We start from the raw sequence: 19,096 nt of genomic DNA on the forward strand, positions 1-19,096 counted from the left end.
CGGGTGCTCCCTGTACAGTGAAAACAGAGGTGGCTGCTCCCTGTTTTCACAAGAATGCACCTCCCCCAGGGACACGCAAGTTTGCGGCTTTATCATAATGGGGTGCAATCCATGCCAATACTTAATACGGCCCCTGATGCTGTAATATATTTAAACTGTAGAACAAAAAAGGTTTTGGATCCTACATCTACCCAGCCCGGATCTCCACAACAAAGTAAACAGAACAGAATGGCTGGATAGGAAAAGTTAGTATCGTGAGTATCAGTCACGCAGTCAATATGTACTACGTAACCCAGGTCTTCTGTACCAAAACAAATTTATTTAATTTTTATCTGTTTTTTCAGATTTTTCAAAACGCATGGGCAAACCAAAGACTGTCACGACAGTGAATACATGAATACAGTATTTACATTTATACACACATACCAATGTACATTATTTACAAGGTGAAAGAAACACAATTAAATAAAGATAGTTGTAAATGACACACCAAAAAAGCAATAACGTTATTCAATATTCAAACATTAATTGCATTTATATACAATGAGAAAATTCATGCAAAGAGCAAGGGTACAACCAGTCCATGGGGATGTGAAACCAAGGGACAGGCGGGGACAGATGGAGTAGTACGCCTGCCTGCCTGACAACACTGTGGTTCAATATTTGTATTGGGTTGCACCACTAGGGTCCCAGGTGGTATATACTTTCTCTTCCTAGGTGCACCCTTTTGAATGACCACAGGGTGAGAATGTCGACGCGTTTCGAACCGGATTATTGACGGTTCTCTTCAGGACGGGGACTGGGAACAATGAGTCTGCACGTGGCAAAGAATGTGCCTTGGTGTCGGTAAATCGCCGGGGAAGGGGTCGATTCTGTGGTTAGCCGGTTCGGATTCTTTAAGATTCGGTTGTCCGCCGCGCGGTACAAACACATGAGTGGAACTGCTTACATATTGACTATGTTTCGTTGTGCAAGCTGAATAGGTAGCTTGTGAGACGTGTAGCGTTTGATGTCAAAAATCACTTCAGGGCTGGTATGTAAATGAGCCGCGGCTTTGTCAGTAGGATTCAATCACTCGGAGTGTCTCAAACTGGAACACGCACCAGAGAAAGTATATACCACCTGGGACCCTAGTGGTGCAACCCAATACAAATATTGAACCACAGTGTTGTCAGGCAGGCAGGCGTACTACTCCATCTGTCCCCGCCTGTCCCTTGGTTTCACATCCCCATGGACTGGTTGTACCCTTGCTCTTTGCATGAATTTTCTCATTGTATATAAATGCAATTAATGTTTGAATATTGAATAACGTTATTGCTTTTTTGGTGTGTCATTTACAACTATCTTTATTTAATTGTGTTTCTTTCACCTTGTAAATAATGTACATTGGTATGTGTGTATAAATGTAAATACTGTATTCATGTATTCACTGTCGTGACAGTCTTTGGTTTGCCCATGCGTTTTGAAAAATCTGAAAAAACAGATAAAAATTAAATAAATTTGTTTTGGTACAGAAGACCTGGGTTACGTAGTACATATTGACTGCGTGACTGATACTCACGATACTAACTTTTCCTATCCAGCCATTCTGTAATATATTTAAAGGCAGGCCTGGGGTAGAAAGGTGAGGAACCATCGGAGCCCACTACAGGTGCAGCCTGTATAACAAGTATACAGGGCTAGTGTGGGCCATTGGCTGTGGTCCGTGTGTGTAGATCCTAGTAGGCAAGATAAAATTATACTACAGAGGAATATCGATTTATCACTCAGACCCTGCCGAACCTATGTCTTGCATTGTGGGTAAACTGGAATTTGTCTACTTCATAAGAGTAAACTCCCTGTAGGTTAGACAGGGGAACCCACACACCCTGCAGGATAAGAAGGGTTTAATTCAGAATATACAAACTGCTAGGTAAGAGCAGGGAATCCAATCCCTCAGGATAAGGCTGGTGTTCACCCACAGCGCAGGGTGAATGGAAGGAATCTGCTCACTCCAGGTAAGACCATGAGATCCATCCACTACTGCAATGACGCTGAGATCCACCCACTGCTGGGTAGACACTGAGATCCACCCACTACTGCTGGGTAGACACTAAGATCCACCCACTACTGCTGGGTAGACACTGAGATCCACCCACTACTGCTGGGTAGACACTGAGATCCACCCACTACTGCTGGGTAGACACTGAGATCCACCCACTGCTGGGTAGACACTGAGATCCACCCACTACTGCTGGGTAGACACTGAGATCCACCCACTACTGCTGGGTAGACTATGAGATCCACCCACTACTGCTGGGTAGACTCTGAGATCCACCCACTGCTGCTGGGTAGACACTGAGATCCACCCACTACTGCTGGGTAGACTATGAGATCCACCCACTACTGCTGGGTAGACTCTGAGATCCACCCACTACTGCTGGGTAGACACTGAGATCCACCCACTGCTGGGTAGACACTGAGATCCACCCACTGCAGGAGAGACATTGAGATCCACCCACTACTGCTGGGTAGACACTGAGATCCACCCACTGCTGGGTAGACACTGAGATCCACCCACTGCTGGGTAAACACTGAGATCCACCCACTACTGCTGGGTAGACACTGAGATCCACCCACTGCTAGGTAGACACTGAGATCCACCCACTGCTAGGTAGACACTGAGATCCACCCACTGCTAGGTAGACACTGAGATCCACCCACTGCTGGGTAGACACTGAGATCCACCCACTGCAGGAGAGACATTGAGATCCACCCACTACTGCTGGGTAGACACTGAGATCCACCCACTGCTGGGTAGACACTGAGATCCACCCACTGCTGGGTAAACACTGAGATCCACCCACTACTGCTGGGTAGACACTGAGATCCACCCACTGCTAGGTAGACACTGAGATCCACCCACTGCTAGGTAGACACTGAGATCCACCCACTGCTAGGTAGACACTGAGATCCACCCACTGCTAGGTAGACACTGAGATCCACCCACTGCTGGGTAGACACTGAGATCCACCCACTGCTGGGTAGACACTGAGATCCACCCACTGCTGGGTAGACACTGAGATCCACCCACTGCTGAGTAGACACTGAGATCCACCCACTGCTGGATAGACACTGAGATCCAACCACTGCTGGGTAGACCGTGAGATCCACCCACTGCTGGGTAGACACTGAGATCTATCAACCCAATGCTGGGTAGACACTGAGATCCATCCACTACTGCTGGGTAGACACTGAGATCTATCCACCCACTACTGGGTAGACACTGAGATCCACACACCACTGCTGGGCAGACACTGAGATCCACCCACTCCTGGGTAGACACTGAGATCCACACTCTACTGCTGGGCAGACACTGAGATCCACCCACTCCTGGGTAGACACTGAGATCCCCTCACTGCTGGATAGACACTGAGATCCACACACTGCTGGGTAGACACTGAGATCTATCCAGTACTGCTGGGTAGACACTGAGATCCACCCACTGCTGGATAGACACTGAGATCCACACACTACTGCTGGGCAGACACTGAGATCCACCCACTGCTGGGTAGACACTGAGATCTATCCAGTACTGCTGGGTAGACCCTGAGATCCACCCACTGCTGGATAGACACTGAGATCCATCCACCACTGCGGAGTAGACCAAGATCCACCCACTGCTGGGTAGGCACTGAGATCTACCCACTGCTGGGTAGACACTGAGATCCACCCACTGCTGGGTAGACACTGAGATACACCCACTGCTGGGTAGACCCTGAGATCCACCCACTGCTGGGTAGACCCTGAGATACACCCACTGCTGGGTAGACACTGAGATCTATCAATCCACTGCTGGGTAGACACTGAGATATATCCACCCACTGCTGGGTAGACACTGAGATCCACCCACTACTGCTGGGTAGACACTGAGATCCACCCACTGCTGGGTAGACACTGAGATCCACCCACTGCTGGGTAGACACTGAGATCCATCCACTACTGCTGGGTAGACACTGAGATCCATCCACTACTGCTGGGTAGACACTGAGATCCATCCACCCACTGCTGGGTAGACACTGAGATCCACCCACTGCTGGGTAGACACTGAGATCCACCCACTGCTGGGTAGACACTGAGATCCATCCACTGCTGGCTAGACACTGACATCCACCCACTACTGCTGGGTAAACACTGAGATCCACCCACTACTGCTGGGTAGACACTGAGATCCACCCACTGCTAGGTAGACACTGAGATCCACCCACTGCTAGGTAGACACTGAGATCCACCCACTGCTGGGTAGACACTGAGATCCACCCACTGCTGGGTAGACACTGAGATCCACCCACTGCTGGGTAGACACTGAGATCCACCCACTGCTGGGTAGACACTGAGATCCACCCACTGCTGAGTAGACACTGAGATCCACCCACTGCTGAGTAGACACTGAGATCCACCCACTGCTGGGTAGACCGTGAGATCCACCCACTGCTGGGTAGACCGTGAGATCCACCCACTGCTGGGTAGACACTGAGATCTATCAACCCAATGCTGGGTAGACACTGAGATCTACACACCACTGCTGGGTAGACACTGAGATCCACACACCACTGCTGGGTAGACACTGAGATCCATCCACTACTGCTGGGTAGACACTGAGATCCTCCCACTGCGGGGTAGACACTGAGATCCATCCACCCACTGCTGGGTAGACACTGAGATCCATCCACCCACTGCTGGGTAGACACTGAGATCCATCCATTGCTGGGTAGACACTGAGATCTATCCACCCACTGCTGGGTAGACACTGAGATCCACCTACAGCTGGGTAGACGCTGAGATCCATCCAGTACTGCTGGGTAGACACTGAGATCCACCCACTGCAGGGCAGACACTGAGATCCACCCACTGCTGGGTAGACACTGAGATCCACCCACTGCTGGGTAGACACTGAAATCCACCCAATACTGCTGGGTAGACACTGAGATCCACCCACTGCTGGGTAGACACTGAAATCCACCCAATACTGCTGGATAGACCCTGAGATCCACCCACTGCTAAGTATACACTGAGATCCACCCACTGCTGGGTAGACACTGAAATCCACCCAATACTGCTGGGTAGACACTGAGATCCACCCACTGCTGGGTAGACACTGAAATCCACCCAATACTGCTGGATAGACCCTGAGATCCACCCACTGCTAAGTATACACTGAGATCCACCCACTGCTGGGTAGACAATGAGATCTATCCACCCACTTTTGGGTAGACACTGAGATCCTCCTACTGCTGGGTAGATGCTGAGATCCATCCACTACTGCTGGGTAGACACTGAGATCCACCCACTGCTGGGTAGACACTGAGATCCATCCACTGCTGGGTAGACACTGAGATCCACCCACTGCTGGGTAGACACTGAGATCCACCCACTGCTGGGTAGACACTGAGATCCACCCACTGCTGGGTAGACACTGAGATCCACCCACTGCTGGGTAGACACTGACATCCACCCACTACTGCTGGGTAGACACTGAGATCCACCCACTACTGCTGGGTAGACACTGAGATCCACCCACTGCAAGGTAGACACTGAGATCCACCCACTGCTGGGTAGACACTGAGATCTATCAACCCACTGCTGGGTAGACCCTGAGATCCACCCACTGCTGGGTAGACACTGAGATCTATCAACCCACTGCTGGGTAGACCCTGAGATCCACCCACTGCTTGGTTGACACTGAGATCTATCAACCCACTGCTGGGTAGACACTGAGATCTATCAACCCACTGCTTGGTAGACCCTGAGATCCACCCACTGCTGGGTAGACACTGAGATCTATCAACCCACTGCTGGGTAGACCCTGAGATCCACACACTGCTTGGTTGACACTGAGATCCACACTCTACTGCTGGGCAGACACTGAGATTCACCCACTGCTGGGTAGACACTGAGATCCACTCACTGCTGGGTAGACACTGAGATCAACACACTACTGCTGGGCAGACACTGAGATCTATCCAGTACTGCTGGGTAGACACTGAGATCCACCCACTGCTGCTGAGTAGACGAAGATCCACACACTGCAGGGTAGACACTGAGAGCCACCCACTGCTGGATAGACACGGAGATCCACCCACTGCAGGGTAGACACGGAGATCCACCCACTGCAGGGTAGACTCTGAGATCCACCCACTGCTGGGTAGATGCTCAGATCCAGCCACTACTTCTGGGTGAAAGACAGGACCCTTCACACTGTAGAGTAAGATGTGAGACCTTACACACTGCTGAGTAATGTGCAAGTCTAGCCACCCATGCTCCTCATAGTATATTTGCAGGAAGATGTGTTTTTTACAATATGACTCAGTGTCTCTCTCTTCCTCGTCTTCTTCAGGTGAAGGATGCTCTGATGCCGAAGACCACAGTGTCCTGACCATTGTTTTGTGTCTTGTTCTGCTCGCCGTCATGGGTTTCTGTGCAGGGATTTTTGTGTGGTGTAAGTACCCCTTATTTTTCATTTCTTTATTTGTTTGAAGCTATATCTTTCTTGAGTTAAATGTTGTACCAAAGAATGTTTTCAGTGCATAGGGCATTACATAGTAAAGGTGACGATGCAAACCAAAGGTCAGAGGTTGAGATGTGGACATGGGGCACCTTTGTATGGGAGAGTACGCAAACATTGTAATGAGCTTTTATTGGTCCTGATGATGGGGCTGCGCCCTGTAGGCCATGCTGGAGGGATTCGTAATGTATGAGATCTTTGTCAAGGAAGATTGTATTGTATTGTATTTTTGACATTTATTAAGCGCATATATCACCAAACGGTCTCATAGCGCTGCAACAGCAATTACAGTAAGTCACTGGAAGGACGAGCTGAGGGTAAGGAGATTAGATTTGAAAGGTTTTAAGCGACCTGTGGAATTTCTTATGGTCACCTTCTGTTCTGAGGAGTAGGGGGCAACGTGTTCCAGATTGTATGGGCGATTTTGGAGAATGACCTGCCGCCATATTTGACGGTGCGAGTCGTAGGTATGGTTAGGAGATGTTTGCTGGATGAGCGAAGGGTTCTTGGGGGTTGATATGTGATTAGGTTCTGCGCCAGGTAGCGGGGTCCCTTTCTGTTTAGGGTATTATGTACGAGGCAGCATATTTTGAATGTGATCCATTTTTTAATGGGAAGCCAGTGCAGGGACTTCAGATTGGGGGCGGAGGGTGAACAGGGGGGAGTTTAAGTACTAGTCTGGCTGTGGTGTTCTGTAGGACCTGGAGCTTTGTTAGGTGAGTTTCATTAATGGATGCCAACAGGACATTGCCATAGTCAAGGCGACTGATGATCAATCCTTGCACTAATGGCATACGTGAGGAGAGTGGTATTCATTTGAAGATTTTTCTCAGGCTACGCATTAGCCCATAGCATGTGTGCACTACCTGATTGACATGGTTAGACATAGAGCGATTGGTGTCTATTAGTACGCCAATATTGCGAGCTGCTAACTAGGGGAGAGGGCAGGGACCTAGAGCAGAGGGCCACCAGTCGTCAGCCCACAGCTGTTGGGCCTTTCCGAAGAGTAGGATCTCTGTTTTCCTGGCATTGAGTTGTAGGTGGTTAATGGTCATCCAGTCCTTGATGTCTGTCATGCATTGCTTACATTTGAGTTTCATGGAGGTAGGGTCTGGGCCAAGGGTGGTTAATAGTTGGGTGTCGTCAGCGTACAACACTGTATCAAAGCCGTGAGCTTTGATTATTTTAGCCAGGGGGGATTAAAGAGGAAGATTAAAGAGGAAGATGAACCCAAGCTAGGGAATGGGGGATGGGTGAGCCTCACCCAGGTTAGGGAAAACAAAGTGCAAAATAATAACCGGCCTGTATATCTGCCATCACTCACTTCACCTGATTGGTATTCTGTTACCTTGAGCCTTTGTAAAGATGTGCCAGAGCCCAGGATGTCCACAGTGCCAATCATTGGTGGCCGCTAGCACAAAATGAGCAATGCATCCACAGCTGTGTGCGCTCGGCCACAGGACCAAAATCAACCCACCGCTGTCTGTGCAAGGCTACAGGCTCAACATCAACCCACAGCTGTCTGTGCAAGGTTACAGGCTCAAAATCAACCCACAGCTGTTTGTAGTGGAGAAGCGTGGCTCAATGGTTAGAGCGGCAGACCCTGATGCAGAGGTCTGGCCCGGGACCAAGGTTCAATTCCCGCCTCGGCGGCTCTTGGACTCCATTTCTCCAGACCTGATAATTCTCGCCTCGGTGCCTAGTCTAATCATGGGTCCCACTCTGTGCAATAGCTTGCTTAATCTCCACAACGGCCCCAGCAGCGCTTGGATGCCTGGCTTCACCTTGGGGCTGCCCAGGAGTGGACATTTCACAGGAAAGCCAGGATGGGTTCCACAGCGGTATGAATACAGCGCTACAATGCCTCCAGGTAGAAGTGCGCTATATAAATACTACACATTTACACATTTACATTTGCATTTACTCGGCCGCAGATACAAAATCAACCCTCAGATGTCTGCGCTGGGCCACAGGACCAAAATCAGCCCACAGCTGTCTGCTTCTTATGTAATACTCGTAGTCCAATTAGTAGAAAAACTGCATTTTATTCGTACAAGTGCAGCACCATCCGTAAACATCAAGCGCCATCTGAACCAACCTCTAACTGCTCCCAAGACCGCACGGCACTGACCCAAGGCTCTAGAACATCAAGAGAATCTAGGGTCTGTGCTGAGAGCATAGTTAGCAACATAACACATCTTCAACAAACAAACAAAAAAATACAAATTATGAGCAGAATTTATTTCTAATGCGAGTAACAAAATCAGAGAACCATACAGGTTTTTTGCGTGAGCGCTTAGCTTCAGGAAACTGATGAACAGAAATACTTTTGTTTTCTTAAGAATTATCAGAATTGTTAGAAACAATAGGAGTAGAAACCAACAATATCAGAGCAACCAGTACTCGGATTACTGTCATCTCCATTACTGCAGACATCAATAGTACTATTTTCGAAAGTGGCCACAATGTCAAAATTGTGCTTGGGTGGAATGTGTACCTCTTTATATATGTTTGTGTTGCCCTTGAGCACAAAAATTTTGTTTAAATTCCATACTTTACCATTAGAAAGTCGAACTGAGTTTTTTAAGACCTCTTTTACAACAAAAGGTCCCATAAACTGGCTTTCACCTTTGGATACTCTCCAAGGTTTCTTAACTTTCACAAGCATACCAACTTGAATAATAGGATCTTTCTTAGACCCTCTTCTCAAATTGAACCTGTGCTTGTTGACAACGTGTGTTCTCTCAATCCTTTTCTTAACCTTATCTAAATCAATAGGTAGAAGATATTAACAAAGATGGATTAGTTTTCATCCTAGGTAATCTGCCACTCATAATCTCAAGAGGAGCGCACTCAGTCACATCATTGGGAGTGGTTCTACACCTCCACATGGTTTTTACCACTTGAACTTCCCATATGTCATCTTCAACACCAACCATTTGCAATGTGCCCTTAAGTACTCTGTTGAATCTCTCAATAATTCCATTCCCACTATTGTTATATAGAGACATAGTACAATGTATGACACCAGTGTTTTGAAAATACTCCTTCGCCTTATTGGATAAGAACTGGACTCCATTATCTGTAATGATACTAATGGGTAAACCTTCCTCAGTAAAAACCTGAACTAGAAACAACAAGACTGTATCAGTATTTACTCTTTCAACCACTTTTATGACCGGCCACTTAGAAAATACATCTATGGCTGCCACCATATATTTGCTCAATGGGCCAATAGGACCCGTGATATCCATTGCAATGGTTTCCCCAAGGACCATTTGGATCATAATGTTCCCCCATATTGGGTTTCAAGGTTTTCAAAGACTTGTCTGAGTTAGCACAACTAACACATCCCTAATGATACGTTCAACAAAAATGTCTAAAGCTGGCCACCAAAACATTTTTTTGACTGTTTGCTTAGTTCTGACAATACCATTATGACCTTCATGGCCATGTAGAACAGTGTGTCTCATGCCACTAGTTGGTACAGCTTTATCACCTCTCCAAATGGTACCTTCAGTAAAAGATCATTCTTTTCTCACCTCCCAAAAACTCCTAAGTTCAGGAGTAAGATTTTTCTTGGAAGGCCAACCCTTAACAATGCACTTTTGAACTTTCTGCCTGATCTTTCAGATACTCAGCGCACCAATTTTCACTCTTAATTGACAAAGCACCTTCATCATGCACTAAAGCGATTTGAAAATCATCCCATGAATTCTGAACTCACTCTTTGAGGGGCAAAGGAAGTCTGGATAAGAAACCAGCAGTCACATTGCCTTTGCCGGGGACATAAACTATTCTGTAAATTAAATCTTGCAACCTCATGGACATTCGTGCGATTCTAGCAGAAGCTTTGATCATTCCATCGGTAATGAGTAAACGCACCAAAGGTTAATGGTCACTTCTAATTTCACACTCCTTTCCCAAAAGAAACACTCTAAACTGTTCTAGAGCCCATACACAGGCTAAGGTTTCCCGTTCAAAAGTGGAATATTTCTCCTCCGAAGGGGATAAGGCCCTTGAAGCATAAGCAATTATAGCTTCACCCCCATTTTCTATTCTTTGTGCTAAAACGGCTCCCAATCCTTTCGAACTGGCATCTGTAGTAACGATACAAGAAAGCTGTGGATCGAAACTATTAGCAATTAGCAATGGCTGACTTGACATCTTTTAATTCCTTTTCCCATTCAGCATCCCATATAAATGTACTTTTGTTTTTCCAGTAACTGTCTAATGTTGTAAATTCTACAAGAAATGTTTTTTTTATGTATTTGGGGTAAAACTCTGTTAAACCCAGAAATGACCTTACATCATCTTTAGAACTTGGAGACGGTGCCAGTCGAATTGCCTCTAGAAGGTCAGGTTTGGGTTTGATACCATCTTCACAAAATATATAGCCAAGATACGTTACCGAATTAACATCAAATTTACATTTAGCATGTTTAACAGTTGAACCATTAGCAGAAAGTCTGCTGAGAACTACTTCTAGTGCCTGGTCATGAATAGTCTTGTTATTAAAAACAAGGATATCATCCTGGAAACACACTGCATTATTATAATCGCCAAAAATGTTGTGCATAATCCGCTGAAAAACAGCCGCAGCTGACGCAAGGCCAAAAGCTATTCTATTGTATTGAAAGCATCCTAATGGTGTTATAAATGCAGTATATTTCTTACAACAGTTATGCAAAACGATCGGATGATAGGCAGCTAATAAGTCTATACAGGAAAATAATTTAGCTTTACCTAGCAAAGCCAACATTTCAGTAATACGAGGTATGGGGAATTGATCGACCACAATGTTTTTGTTAAGATGGCGCAGATCAATACATAATCTGATATAACCATTAGCTCGCCTGGCTACTACAATGTGAGAAACTCATTCAGAAGATTCAATCTTCTCTATGATGTTACTCTGCGCTAGTTTATTAAGCTATTTTTCTTCCTCATTCCTCACCATAATGGGGATATTTCTGGCTTTGTAAATCTTGAGACAAGGATTGTCCTGCAAAACAATCCTGTGTTTAGCATTAAATAACTCTCCAATACTATCCCTGAACACTTCTAGAAACTTATTTCACACATTTTTATTGCACTCATTAGGTTCTCCAATAACCATGACAGGGTCAGGGCTGTTGGGATTGTAAGTAAGTAAGTAAGTAACGTTTATTTGTACATGATTAATTAAAACCTTTACAAAATTATAAAAACACCAGTAGGTACATTTAAAAAAACATTTGTACTTAAGCTATCAAGTTAGATTAAATTAAAAGTAAGAAGTTGGTTAAGATCAGTTCGTGGTTGTCCTCAGAACCTTATAATGTTCGTCAAACGCTGGTGAGTCTTTTTCTTGTTAAATCGAAGAACTTCATGACCTGGCAATTCTGTTTGGTGTTGTTGGTGTTAAAGCACAGTTTAACTGCCTGCCTGTAAGTACGAACGGCATGTAGTTTAAAAGATGGTTGTAAAAAGTTATACCTCAGGTCCTTTAGTCTAGGACAGATGCAATTCACATGGACGATGTCCTCCTTGCCGATTTTGCACGTGCCACATTGCTGAGAAGGGTTGTTTCTCTCTCAAGGTGTAGGAGTGTAGGGATTACGCCGAGGCGTAGTTTTAGAAACTTCTCTTTGACTTTTATTTTCATACCAATGTTGAGGTATGCTTGTGATTGTATTTTTCCATAATCACCCAGCATTATCCAGCCGTGCGCCCTATTTGCTAGATCCTGCTTGTCTTCAATCGCTGAAATAATACGTGCCGATTTTTTGACGACTTTTTTGAAGAACAGAAGGTCTATTGACAATTCCCAGATGTTGATCAGGCCTAGAACTTGGAGTGATTCAAATAGGTAATCTCTGGGCAAAGATTTGCGATGCCAAAGTAACTCTTCCCATGCGTTAGAGCTTAAGGAGCCGGTCTCTGCAGTGCAAATCTTGTGCCAGCTGGCTACGCACATACTCCGCCTTTCTAATGTTTGTTTGAGGATGCCGAATTCTAATCGGATCTGAGCAGGAGAGACATATTTTGGAAGATGAAAAATTTCCCTATATGGGTTGGCTATGACAGTGTCCAGTAATGCGGCATCCTTTCCATGAAGTGATTCGCTGCTGTATGTAAGAGTCAGCTGTAGTTTTGCACGCACGATTTCAAGGAGAGGTTTAAGTGTAAGATCGAGGAGTTTGGCCTTTAATGGTTTTAATGCCAAGTAGGTCGTTGTCGCCTTACCTCGTAAGGAGTCAAGTTGTGCCCTAGAAGTGTTTTTTGAGTCCATGATTACTCCCAGGTACTTATAGGTGGTTACCCAATCGAGCTTTTCTCCATTCAGGTGTCAGCATGAATTGGGATTGAGAATGATGTCAAGCTTACCTTGTTCAAACCATCCAAGAACAGAAGGTCCGTGTTTGTATATGTTTAATTTAGCTATGGACTCACGGTCTTTAAACTTAGACAAGCAAACAAAAACCTATAATCTCAGTCCTCTCTTCTGAATATCCTTCAGGTTTAATGTCACAAGGATTTAACTTGGATCCAAGTTTGTCTACGAATTTGGATATCCATACATTTTCATTTATTATAGAATAGGGAGACCCAGAATCAGAGTAGATTTGTAGCTCCACTCCACCAATTATCATGTCACAAATGAGTTTCTTTTTAACAGCATTATTTTCAATGTTCAAAATTACAGAAGGGTCCTCTCTAATATTGAGCATGTATGACCTGTCTTTAGTGTCACAATCACTCTCACCCGACTCACCTTCTTCCATACATTTTACTTTCTTCTCTTTGCGTTTCCTGCACACTTTGGCCAAACATTCTATAACCCCACAAAAATAACATTCTTGTTTAAAGGCAGGACAGGTTTTGTTATTTGCTAAATGTAAGCTACTGTCGCACCTATAACACCAGAGTATATTTTTGTCAGAGACATTACTAGGTTCCTTTGTAGATATTTGTTTTTTTTAAATTAACTTTAGCTCCTGTACCTTCCACTTTGGCTACAATGTTGCTAGTTTTACTGTTTTCCTCTACTTTAACTTATTTTGCACTTCTACATGACATTTCCGCCTTTCATACTGTACCTGAGATATCCTCAAGTTTGGAATCGCCATTAACCCACAACCTATCTTGAATAGAAGTGTCTTTTACATGCATGACCACTTGGTATCTGATAAAATCTTCTTGTAATGTAGTGTAGTTCCTATATTCCTGATAGGCTCTGCGCATTGGAATAATATACACTATAGTTTAGACATAGGACTGAGGTCAGCATGTCTCTATTGAGTACATTAAACTTAATTACTTGTGTGTGCCAGCTAACTCAGAGGTCACTAGAAACTTCTCGAATGAACAAGAAGGGATTAGTTTCTGACAACCGCATAAACAAGACAACTTTGTTTCCCTTAGAATCGGAACAATCTCAGAATTGTGGAAACAATAGATAACCTTTTCACTCAGTCATTCATCCATGCTTCGTTTCTACAGAGTTACACAGAAATAGTATTGTGTTTTTATCCAGGAGCCTTTACCGATATTTCTATTTGATGCCCTTGTTCGGTTATAATCAATAATATCCCTATAACGGCATAGTAATCATATCCATATTCAGTCGTAGCACATGCTGTCACATTAAGCAAGGCTACTTCCCCAGACTCCTAGAAAGCACAACGAGTCATCTTAACAAACCAAACCTCCAGCAACCTGGGAAATCCCCCTTGCTTTTGTTTTGATTTTGTCCTAGAACTCCTGTAAAGCACTGTAAGAACGGCCAGTTCTTAGTGACATCTTTATTGACGTCTTATGTACAACCTTACGTCAAACCCGGCACCTTTCAGGTATAAATATACCAACGTTGCCTTAAGCAACCACACGGTGGTGGTTTTGGAGCAGAGCAGCTATCTACTTGCCCGAGAGCCCAGCTGATGCGAGAGCCCACGGACGCTGCCCCTCCTCTTTGACGCGCTGAGAAAGGCGCTGTCTTTTCTCCTGCCGAGAAATCCAGCTCCGGTGTTTCCAGATACCTTCGCGGGTTACTGGGATATCGAGTCCTGAGAGAGAGATACAAGACCTCCTGCTTTCTAATTACCCAGGTACGGAGCTGACTAAAACCTTGGAGAGAATTATTGAGGCAGATTCTTGGCAAAACAAACTTAACTTAAACTGCTACTTACTTACTCCTTCCCACGTATTAGGCTTAGGTCAGGTACACCGGGGTAGGCGTATTTAGAAGCACCAGTTGAGTACGTTAGTCAATGTATATATGTATATATATTTTATCTATTTTAAAGTATCATATGGCTAAGAAACCATATCAATGCATTTACAGTATTATTTTATAATCCTCCTTTTACTGCACGCAGTTTACTTTACTATGCGTAATGCAATTGTGGCAATTCATTTCTCTTGCATGAGAAAGAAGACTGCTCAATAAATAACACCTTTTATTGAAAACGCCCGTCTCTCTTTTCTCTGCACTCTGGTGAAACTAAGAATGCACACTTGACTGAGTGAAATAGCTGTCTATTGTTTTCACACGACTCTAGATATATACTCTTATTCTGAGGGAGCAAAGTTGTCATGTTATATGGTTGTCGGAAGCGAATCCCTTCTTGTCTAATCAGGAAAGTTAATTCCTTCTTGAACATTCGAGAAAGTTTCTAGTGACCTCTGAGCTAGCTGGCAAACCTTAAGTCTAATATAGTCTGTAGAGACCTAGTTAACCTCAGTCCTAAGTCTACACTGCTGAATATATTATTCCAATGCGCAGAGCCTATTGGGAATATAGGAACTACACTACATGGCGCCCAACGTTTGGTAAGGCAATAAATCTAACACAAGACGTTAGAGTAACTCAGTCGTGCTTTTTCACACAGACCCTTTTTCCTGTAAATACTCCAAAAGACGTCTGGAGTGGGTAAGAGGTTAAAATCCACCGGAAATTAGTAGGAAGAGATTCCTATATATATTTTTTTGGTTTAGTCAACGTTGAAGGATACAGTGTTCCAAAAATATTGTGCACCTAATCTTTGTTTCCTTGAAACTTGATCTGCAACAAAAACATTTCTGTCAGTAAAAATGTCAGAAAGTGAAGACGAAAGGGAGGCAGCTAGAATAGCAGCTCAACTCCTAGCGGATGACACAAGTCTCCGAAACAATGACCCGAATGTTATACTCATTCCGGTCAACATAAGAAAAGCTATAACTCTTAAACTTATAGAAAATGGACTAACACCGAGAGGTGGAATAGTCATATTCGTAATTGAGGCCCATGAATATCGACAGACAGAGGTATTCTTTTCATGGATAAACTTTCCAGCAGCAAACGCTGTCACACACGACTTCCACTATTACAAAATAGAGGAACCTCCGGATGAATACACTCCTTTCGAGGAGGTTGAAATCCCAATAAAATACCAAGAGCACCTGCTCTGGTTTAAAGGCGCCCTAAAACATAATAATCACATCACCAGGCTCGGTCCACTAGGTAGACCAGGAGCAACGTGGCCGGTTCTAGCCAGCTACACACCACATCCAGACATTGAAAAAATGTCAGTACCAGAACTTTTAGTCCAGCTAAAAATACTAATTAAAACACATAGACAATTAGTCCAATATGTAATGCGGACTTCAACAGTCCAACCAGCTATTAACATTCCACAGCTGACCCCTCATCAGGGGAACACAAACAAAATTACACCACAGAACATACAATCATGTCTGGGTAAAGTACCCGCAAAACGGGAACAAATTCCATTCTGGTTAGCATAAAAAATAACTCAAATAGAGGCAGTATTTCCGGATACTACCCCTACTGAGAAACACAGAATTCTGACTATCTGTCTTCCAATGGGGATCGCACCACATGTGGAGGACTGTGACACTTGGGGCACAGTCTTTGCTTCCATTTACACAAAAACACATGGTGTTCTGTCCATGGCGATAATACCAGATGTACTAAGACAGATTCAAAATGAATATGGTGCAGAACCTGCTTTAACTCTGGGTGTGAAATTACTGAAAGACTTCAGGCAGGTCTCGGCTATATTATTAGCCAACATAAAAGGAGAAGCAGCATCTGTGGCGATCCGCCAGAAATTGAAAGAAACAGATATAGCAGACCAACCAATTGAACTTGCCAGAATCATAGAAAAATCCTATGAAGAACTAGGAAGAGAGTTTGGGTGGGAAACCAGTAAAACCCCAACTAACTGAAAATCCTGAAAAGATATTTATTAAAAATAATCTAAACACTCCAAAAAAGAGCTGGGATGGAAATAAACAATCCACTCCCAAAGAAATAAGATTCCAGTTCAGAGGTAGGTCTCCTCGGCGGAGAGAAAGATCTCCGGACCAAGGACACAAGTCTCCCCAGAGTGAGCCCTCTGAGAAAAGATACAACCTTAGAAATAGGGATAATCTGAAGAAACCTGATAGATATCAAGATATTGATACACGTCCCTCTCGATCTTTTCGGACTTCCTCGCAGAAATCGGAAAGAAGAGGACGGTCAGAACACAGGGAAGAGCACGTCAAGTCCAAAGACAAGGAACCTGCTCATCAAAGTAAAAAATTACAATTTCCAAGAAAGAAGGTAGCCAGCATTAAAATAGTTAAACATGCCGAGGATACTGAGGACACAACTGAAAAACGGAGAGTGGGCCCAGACAATGCTAGACAGCGCAGCAGAAGTGACAATAGCTCGCAGGATCCTGGTGAATCATCTGGAGACAGTGGACACGAATGCATACATTCAGGTGGAAACTGCAGACACCAGAGTTAGCAAACCTCATAAAATATACGAAATAACATTACGTATAGAGGGAGATAAGACTAGGAAAGTAAGGGGTCTATTTTGGGATAACCTTTCGAAAGGCTATGACATCCTTTTAGCTGAGAAAGACTGGCCACCAGAGTTTGTCAGGGAGTGCCCTCGTGGCGAAGAAATGATTATGCCTGCCTTCTCAAATCATATTCCAATTCATAAAAAATATACATATGCAAGAAAATGGGCAGTAGCCCAAGCTCCTGCATTATATAAAAATCATGTAGGATGGGATGAGGACTCTCCTCCTCACAAAATCCAGTTAAAACGTCAACCAACTGCACAAAGGCAGTACCCAATTAAGCAAGAAGCTAAAAATCAAGTCAGGGAGATCTTAGATCAACTTGAATACCAGGGGGTGATTGAAACATGCACCTCACAAATGAACAATCCTTTGTTTCCTGTCTCCAAGCCAGACGATTCATATCGTCTAGTTTTGGACTACAGACACCTAAACTCATGTTGCAAGACATTTGCAGTACAAAACTCACACAGTGCAGCACTAATGAATAACATCATGCGTAAAAAATATAAAACAACATTAGACATCTCTAATGGATTCTTTTGTCAAAACATAGCACCTGAAAGCAGGTATTTGACCGCTTTCTCAATAATGGGGTTGCAGAAATTTCTGTCGACTCCCACAGGGATTCAAGAATAGCCCAGGATTATTCTCAGCAAGGGTAACAGAGTTACTACAAATGTATGATGATGAGGCATTATCTTATGTCGATGACATCTATCTAACAGATGATGACTTGGATACTCACTTGAAAAGAGTGAACACCATAATACTTGGGTTCGCAGCAGGGGGTTACAAATTCAACTTTAAAAAGTCATGAATTGCCCATCTAACTGTCCTGTTTTTAGGATATGAATTATCAAGTGAAGGCAAAAGCCCAGCAGACAATTTCTTAGAGAAGTGTGCTGTACTCCAAGCACCTAAAACGCTGAAGAACTTACAATCAATACTAGGTTTCCTGAATTTCGGAAGAACTTACATTCTAAATTATGCGGAGAGGGTTAAACCTCTCTATGAACTAATAAAACCTGATTTTAAACCAATCAATTGAACTCAAAAACACACACAAATTTTGAGATCATTGCAAACAGACATGTTAGCTAAAACAAAATTGCAAACTCGCGATAATATACGCAACCTTGTAATCAGAGTCATCCCAGGAAGATGCGGATTCACATACCTGACCTCTAATGAGGGAGAAACTGTACCAATAGCATACAAATCACACTTGTACACACAAGCTGAAAAAAACATTCAGTCTTGCGGAAAAGGTTGTAAATGCGGTTCAAACAGCTGTAGCAAACGAAAGAGACCAAGCCCAAGGCAAAAGGATAACTGTTTTAACAGCAGAATCAGCCTTCGAGGCATTAACAAGCCCACACAATTTTAACTACCATGGCATTAGATCCAAAATGGATACAATGGGAAAATTCTCTTGCTACAGAAAAAGTGAAATACTATTTTGACCCGGAAATGAAAAACCTAGAAAATGTAGAATATGAAGAAGAATATCCTCTGCCAATCAAAATTCTCAAACAGTACAAATGTGTAATCTACATGGACAGATTTGCACAACACTACGATGTAGAGAAGAATTCCTACAACGCAGCGTGCGCGATTGTTAAAGGTCGCTGGCGCCTGGGTAAATTCAGACCGTTAATTACCAAAACTGAATCACTCAGAAACTGTTCAACTCAGCGAGCTGAAA

General features: G+C 44.0%; 1 protein-coding gene across 1 annotated transcript in view; it reads left to right on the forward strand.

Moving 5' to 3' along the window:
- LOC144784214 (uncharacterized) overlaps positions 1–19,096 on the forward strand; it is a 241,390-nt gene that overhangs the window by 199,886 nt on the left and 22,408 nt on the right. Inside the window, exon 9 of the mRNA XM_078662869.1 lies at positions 6,377–6,478. Within this exon, the coding sequence (XP_078518995.1) occupies positions 6,377–6,478 (102 nt within the window). The remainder of the gene's footprint in view (positions 1–6,376; positions 6,479–19,096) is intronic.

Source organism: Lissotriton helveticus, chromosome 10 (genome assembly GCF_964261635.1).
Source record: "Lissotriton helveticus chromosome 10, aLisHel1.1, whole genome shotgun sequence".
In the NCBI taxonomy this organism is placed as follows: Eukaryota; Metazoa; Chordata; class Amphibia; order Caudata; family Salamandridae; genus Lissotriton; species Lissotriton helveticus.